This window comes from Dysidea avara, chromosome 4 (genome assembly GCF_963678975.1).
Source record: "Dysidea avara chromosome 4, odDysAvar1.4, whole genome shotgun sequence".
Taxonomy (NCBI): domain Eukaryota; kingdom Metazoa; phylum Porifera; class Demospongiae; order Dictyoceratida; family Dysideidae; genus Dysidea; species Dysidea avara.
This window is the reverse complement of record NC_089275.1, coordinates 18,443,590-18,450,600: the sequence shown is the minus strand read 5'-3', so window position 1 is coordinate 18,450,600 and position 7,011 is coordinate 18,443,590. Positions and strand designations below refer to the sequence as shown.

Below are 7,011 nucleotides of genomic sequence, written 5' to 3'. Positions count from 1 at the left end.
GTCGAGATAATTTGCGGCGAGTCTGGAGAGTTGGCCATGAAAGCTGATTTAACATTGAGGACCTACGGGGGAGTAGTCTTACGTAGCCAGACCCTATTTCTCCGCACGGCGCTTATCGATTGGAAATTATAAGCGCCTGCTCCGAAAGGGTCTGGGGACTCTACAATAGAAAAGTTCTGCCAGCAAATCACCTCTGGATGGGTGAGCGTTGATTGGCCCTAGAAGCAGGCGATTATAATTTCCAATCGATAAGCGCCGTGGGAGAAAAATCGGTCTGGCCACGCGGTACTAGAGTCTGAACAGGCTAAAACTTTACCTTTAGCTGAGGATGAAGCCAACTGTGGTCATCCACACCTCTATTGAAAGTGGTCTAGGGTCAATTTTTTTTCCCGGGGTAACCAGCACCCTTTGCCACCACCCCTAGCACTAGGTGTTGAAGTGCTAGACAAAAATTGGACTGAGATTAAAGGGAGCAATTTAAATAATTAGGGGAAGGCACCCGACCCTCTGATAGTACAAGGTCAAGTGCCCTATGACTGATGGGACAACCACTGTGGGAGCGCGCCCCCCTAAGGCACGCAATCGCTGAGCGGAGCAACGAGAAGCTGATGCGACAACGTAGCCAAGACATCGCGCTGCTGTAGGGAACTTCTCTCTTCAGGGACAGTAAGTAGGCTAGACGTTTGTAAAAGATGCTGGTACATCCACTGATTCCACCAAACGTTGAAAAGACTAATGGGGTAAATGAACCCATCTCAACCTCCCTAATCCTCTGCTCATATTTCCTACATTTCTCCTTTTCGAATCTCCGATACAATGAAGCCACTGGTGTAACACGGTATGACGAAGCAGTTGGATTAAACACCTTAACATCAAAGAAAGCCCTTTGGTGGTGACCACCCCAGAACCCAACAGCTGAAACATCCAATCGTGCTCCATCCTCACGATTTGCAGTAGCGTATGTGAGTGTTTCACCAGAGAGAGACTGTAAAGGGGGCTCAACACACACATCAGTACAGACTTCAGACAGGATGGCAGCAGTAAAATCCCTAAGTTCGTTGTGCCGAAGGGTGGGGTAGCCACCTGTAGGGCAGTTCATGGAGTGGTCCACAGAGAATCCTTGACCACAAACACACTGGGTTGGCAATCCAGATTGGAGCCACCCATAGCGTAAGCAGAGAGCATCACGGAAGGCACCCTTATGCAGAGCAAAACCATGCTCCTCTACAGGCAAAGCGGAAAGCCAAGAGGAGGCCCCTTTCTCGCTAGACAGTGCCACAATCCTCTGCAGACCAACTGGTAATGATTGACACAAAGTGGCAGCGACCTCATCATGCGCTCGATGCTTCATTTGCACAAGTTCACACTTAGCCGAGCGCTGGGCCTCCAAGGTGTCAGTGCTAAATGTTAGCTCCTGCTGAACAATCAAAGCAACAAGCGCAGAGGTAATCTTCACAGAGGAATCAAACTCAGCATGAGAATGAGATTTGGGATCACAGATACCAAGACCACCCAGTCTAACAGGTAAGGAAAAAAAGAGCCCTCTCCACATCACTAATAGATCTCCCAGTCAGTGCGGGAAAAAGTTGAAGAGAGATGATGTCTTCCAGTGGTTCGAGAAGTGGGTCTAGGGCCAATCAACGCTCACCCATCCAGAGGTGATTTGCTGGCAGAACTTTTCGGAGTAGGCACTTATAATTTCCAATCGATAAGCGCCGTGCAGAGAAATAGGGTCTGGCTACGCGAGACTACGAGGGGGGTATAGTGGCGAGAAGTAGGAAACAGCATGACTATTGTTGTATGGCTGTAATATAAAGTAGAATTTCAGGGGGGTCTGGGGATGCAACACCCAGAAGCTGCAGGATTTTTGCAATTTGAAGGCTTGAAAATAGCTTAAAATTTATGCTAAAGTCAAGAAAAATGCTAAAAATAACAATGCCAATCTATACTGCAACTTTTCCCCAAGATTTTAAAAAAGTTATTTTTCAGCAGGGGGCAATGGCCCCCCTTAGAATCGCCTATGGTCATACATAGACAGTGGAGACAGGGGGGCCATGGCCCCCCACTTTTATGGGACACTGTTTGCAAGAAAAGATCGAGATATTCTAATAGAACAGTCACAGTATTCAGAGAAGCAGTGTAGCAAGCTACTTAGCTACGTATGTGTAGTTATACATAAGGAGATATAATTGGTGGAGAGCAGCTATTGTCAGCAGGCAGTGACCTTTTTTTTGGTCTTCACCCTATCCGGCATGGGAGTGTGCTGATGTGTCCCGTCCAGCATTTGTGTGTGGTGATGTGTCCTATCCAGCACGTGTGTGTGTGCTGATGTGTCTCATCCTGCGCGTGTGTGTGCTGATGTGTCCTATCCGACATGTGTGTATGCTGATGTGTCCCATCCTGCACGTATGTGCTGATGTGTCCTATCTGGTTGGTATGTGTATGCTGATGTGTCCTATCCATCACGAAAAAAGTTCCCATATTTCCCTCCTCGGTTGGCCCAATTACAACCCAAATTATAATGCTGTATTGTTTGAGTCATGGTGAGGTGGTTGGGTAGATGAGGGCCTCGCATAGTGAGGACATCATCAGGGGCGGATCCAGGAGCTGGCAAGGGGAGGGGCACAAACAGGCTAAATTGTAGGTGGTTGGGGAGAGTAGTTCAGTGCTGCAATTTTGAAGCAGCAAATAATCACTTCTTAGTAGTGTTTCACTGTAGATTTTTGCCATTTTGGCCTTTTCAGATGGTTGTGAAGTCTTTTAAAGGCTCTTAATGTCTAAATAAACAGCAACACGATAATTATTTTTAGAGGCGCTTAGTACTCAAGAAGGTACTGGATGCCAATTTCACAGTTAGTTTGACTTTGGTTCGTTTTGGTTTCAGGTGAATTTGTAATAAATGCTAGTAAAATGTGCATGAGTCAATAAACTGATCTTGGCCTGACAAAGTTTAGTAACTATTTTAATCAGAAGTAGCTATGGTTGTCTCCTCCACAAGGTGAGAGGGAGGGGGGGCATTTGCCCCAAATGCCCCATCCTGGATCCGCCATTGATCATACAGGTATGTATGAAGAAGACCTACATGCACTTAGGCTAAGTGCATGTATGCAACATGTAATATTGGTGTATGTATGCATGCGTATATAAGTTGTGCTGATTGTTAGCATGGTGCAAGTGAATGCACACCACGTTAACTATTAATTAGGGGTGGGCAATATAATAATATCATTGCTATCCTGATAAAAGCATGAGATGATAACTGTATCGAGGCTATTTTTACAGTGTGATATATCGAGTTCATGATTATAATTATCGTAGTATATTGCTTACAAAATGAAATATCATTAACCATCATTGGTGCCATATGGAGGTTTGTTTCTAACTAATGTACAATAGTTGCCTGGGAATTTTTTCAACGTCAGTTTTACAAGTTTCCTGCCAATGTACGATGTCGCAAAAGGTCATGCCCACAGACCCTTGTAACTATGATAAAAGGATCCCTCCCACAAAGTTGATTCATTTCACGTGAGTGATGTAATGGCATCTACACGGGTTTTAGAAGAGGATTTGATTCAAGCCATTTTTGATGGGTTTTCTGAAGATGAAAGTGACAATTACGAAGAAGACAATGAAATCTATGTCTTCTTGGGTGCTCTGACAGTACGGTGAGTGGACCTTATGGTGGCAAACCTTGTTGAGGACGAAGGCAAGGATCAAGAAGAACAGGAGGACCAATTTGATCGTGCTGATCTGATGGCTGGCTCTCTTGGCATAGCTGGAGGTGATCAAGATGAAGTCAGTATCATATTAGTAGCTAGCATGATGGACTCAAGCAATGCTAACCCTGACACTAGTGCTATTGAAAACAATTTATCTGAGGGAGGTTTTGGCAGCATACACAGTAAGAATAAAACCATACATAGCAAAAATACAATAGATACCTTGAATATCTAAACAATTATGTATTACAAATCGGCTACATAGGTACAACACTATCTAATTACAGGTATTAACAAATGACACACATGTAATTTATATTGTACACATTTATTTATTACATTGTTTACAAAACAATAACTATATTTCAGGGTAGTAGTAGTAGTGATGAAAATGGTGACGATGATGCAGGTCAAAGTGTTCCAAAACGGCCAAGGCAAGCTTGAGTAACCAGAGCTCAACACCATATGCCACGGTGTGACTGTACAACAAGGCATACACCTACAGATGATGATGTGGATATCAGTGCTGGACAAGGATGAACAGTTAGAGGACATGGAGATACAGTCGATAATGATGATGAAGAATCAATACCAGCAGTCAGGGGATGTGGAGTAACAGCTACAAGGGGGGAGGGGGGGGGGGGGGTGAAAACAGTGACAATGAACAAGCAGCATTACCTGTATGTGGAAGAGGAAGATCTAGAGGTCGCAGCAGATATAGCGGCATGGCCAGAAGTCGTAGCCGCAGCACTAGAAGCTGTGGTAGAGAGAGGGGCTGTAGTAGAGGACGAGGAACAACAGCAACTCCAAGATCAACTCACCACCCAGGGTCAACAAATCATCTAGAGGCAATGTCTGATAACTGGCACAAAAGGGAGCCTGACTCTTGTACTTACGTATACAATAAGACAGGCTCCACTGTAGCAATTCCAGATGGTACATCTTCACTAGATTTATTTTGTAGGTTTTTCACTGATGAAGTGTGGGACCTACCAGTGACTGAGACTAATAGATATGCTCACGATCATCCATCCACAAAACCCAATCCTAGGGTTTATGATGTTGACATCGATGAGATGAAGGCATTTATTGGAATACTTATCTTGATGGGAATACTTCGACTGCCTCATCTTGAGATGTATTGGAGTACATCAGAATTACACAAATATATTTCCATACCAGGCATATCAAGTATATTGACAAAAACTCGTTTTGAGCAGATCTTCCACTTTCTTCATGTGGCAAACAATGCTGAGCAGGCAACACCTACAACAACACCAGATAAATTATTCAAAATCCGAGCATTAGCAAACCTATTGGTGGCATTCTTTCAGTCTAATTATGTACAAAAACAAACTGTTACAGTAGACGAGGCTATGATCCCTTTCAAGGGACGCTTGTCCTTCAAACAATACATGAAGGACAAGCCGACCAAGTGGGGAATGAAGGTTTTTGCACTAAGTGATGCCAGCAATAGGTATGTTTACAGATTTCAAATACATGTATATGCTGGAAAGAGCATGGATCAGGGTGTTGAAGTGGGGCTGTGCTCTAGGGTAGTGCTGGAACTCATGGAAGGCCTAGAAGACCATGGGTTTGAGCTGTACACAGATAATTACTATACAAGCCCACAGCTGTTTTTGACCCTCTACAAAAAGGGTGTCAACTGCTGTGGAACAGCTAGAACTAACTGAAAAGGCTTCCAAAAGGATTAGTAAAAAAAGAAGAACAGAGGATATTACAACTATAGATCAAACGGACCTCTTCTGGCAGTAGCATGGTTTGATTGGAAGTATGTCTACTTCATAACCACTATGCATCGAGCGGAGACAACTGAACCATATACCATCCGGCAGTGTAATCAGGATGGGTCTTGTTTGGATGTACCATGTCCTCCATTACTCCCTGATTACATGAGGGGGTAATACATGAGGGGGTAGACAGGGGTGATCAGCTGGTGGGCTTCTATAATGTTGGGAGAAGATCCAGAAGATGGTGGAAAAGATGTTTTTCATACCTGCTAGAATGCTCCCTTCTGAATGCCTATGTGCTCCATGGATTGTCATATCCTCATCTCCACCAGGCCAAAGGACGAAAAAAAATTGACTTTTTGCAATTCCAGTTGGAGGTGGCCACTTCACTGATAAATGCTCAAAGCAAAGGGCTTCCAACGAAGACGGTGATTGTTTGACCAGGAAGAATGTGGGACTTGGCCACTGGCTTACAAAAGTGGAAAACAAGCGTGACCATGTTGTATGCATGAAGAAACACACCAGACTAAACTTACCAAGAGCAGAAGTCTGCCACCAGACAAGAAATAAGTGTTCCCATTGTGATGTATACCTGTGTATTGAAAAAGACAGAAACTGTTTTGCTAAGTATACTAAGTTAGAATAGTGGACTGACTAGCTAGCTACATGTAGCCAAATAAGTATATTGTATAATTTGTAATATATATATATATAATATATATAGTAGTTACAGTATTATTATTGTGTAAAACCATCCAATTAATGTATGAAATGAACTATTAATAATATCACAGTGGTAAACAAAGCAGGACAGTATAACACACCTTTCTTTCTGAGAAGATAGTTGGCTAAAACTGGCATGGAACCTGGGTGAAGTTTCCATTGTCTAATGGCAAGAATACGATGTCAGATACAACAAAACTCTTTTGGGTACTCAGTAACGTCTTTCTTACATGAAATCTTCCATGATGGTCTTAGTTTCACACAGATTACCTTCACGGCGTGGAAACTTCATTTTCTCGCACAACGTAATGTGGCTTTATACGCATGCGCATTTGTTTGAACCAGTGATGGGGAAGATGGCTTCTACAATAAAGGACTGTATCTTCCACAGGGTTTAATCACTCCTTCTGACAATGGTACGATGGTGTTCCTTGGTACCTGTGACTTACCTCAGCCAATTGTGAAAGTGTACCTACAATATTTGCGATCACCGCCATACACGTGAATAATTATTTTTGGGAAATCAGCCTGTTGCTTCAACATGGTAAGAGCTATGGGATAACTGACATAAGTACTATTTTATGCAGTTCATGAGCAGTATTTTGATGTATGGTTGCTATGTGTTTGTATTATATCTAATTTTATATAATGTCAAATCCAACATAGTCTCTTTTTTACAGGATCCGACGGTGAATGGGTTAATGCAGCTGTCTTACAAATGAAGCAAATAGCATTTAATATATGGTTATAATCAACACTCATGGTAGTGAGTCGCACGGCCAGGAAACTACAAAGCACATGCCCATATAAAAGCGCGT

General features: G+C 43.1%; 1 protein-coding gene and 1 long non-coding RNA gene across 2 annotated transcripts; both read right to left on the bottom strand.

Annotated features, from left to right (window-relative positions):
* Window positions 1-463: 463 nt before the first annotated feature.
* LOC136253624 (uncharacterized) lies at window positions 464-1,552 on the bottom strand. Its single transcript, XM_066046290.1, has one exon. It carries the CDS (start codon window positions 1,550-1,552, stop codon window positions 464-466), a length of 1,089 nt encoding a protein of 362 aa, XP_065902362.1.
* A 2,542-nt stretch (window positions 1,553-4,094) lies between these two features.
* On the bottom strand, window positions 4,095-4,789 carry LOC136252828 (uncharacterized). The gene is made up of 3 exons (XR_010699790.1): window positions 4,541-4,789; window positions 4,398-4,476; window positions 4,095-4,338 (listed from the first exon to the last, which is right to left on the bottom strand). It is a non-coding gene; the product is annotated as an uncharacterized lncRNA (long non-coding RNA).
* Window positions 4,790-7,011: the final 2,222 nt, after the last annotated feature.

Excerpts from the sequence above, each read along its gene's own strand:
- LOC136253624 (XM_066046290.1), bottom strand. The coding sequence starts at position 1,552 with ATGTGGAGAGGGCTCTTTTTTTCCTTACCTGTTAGACTGGGTGGTCTT.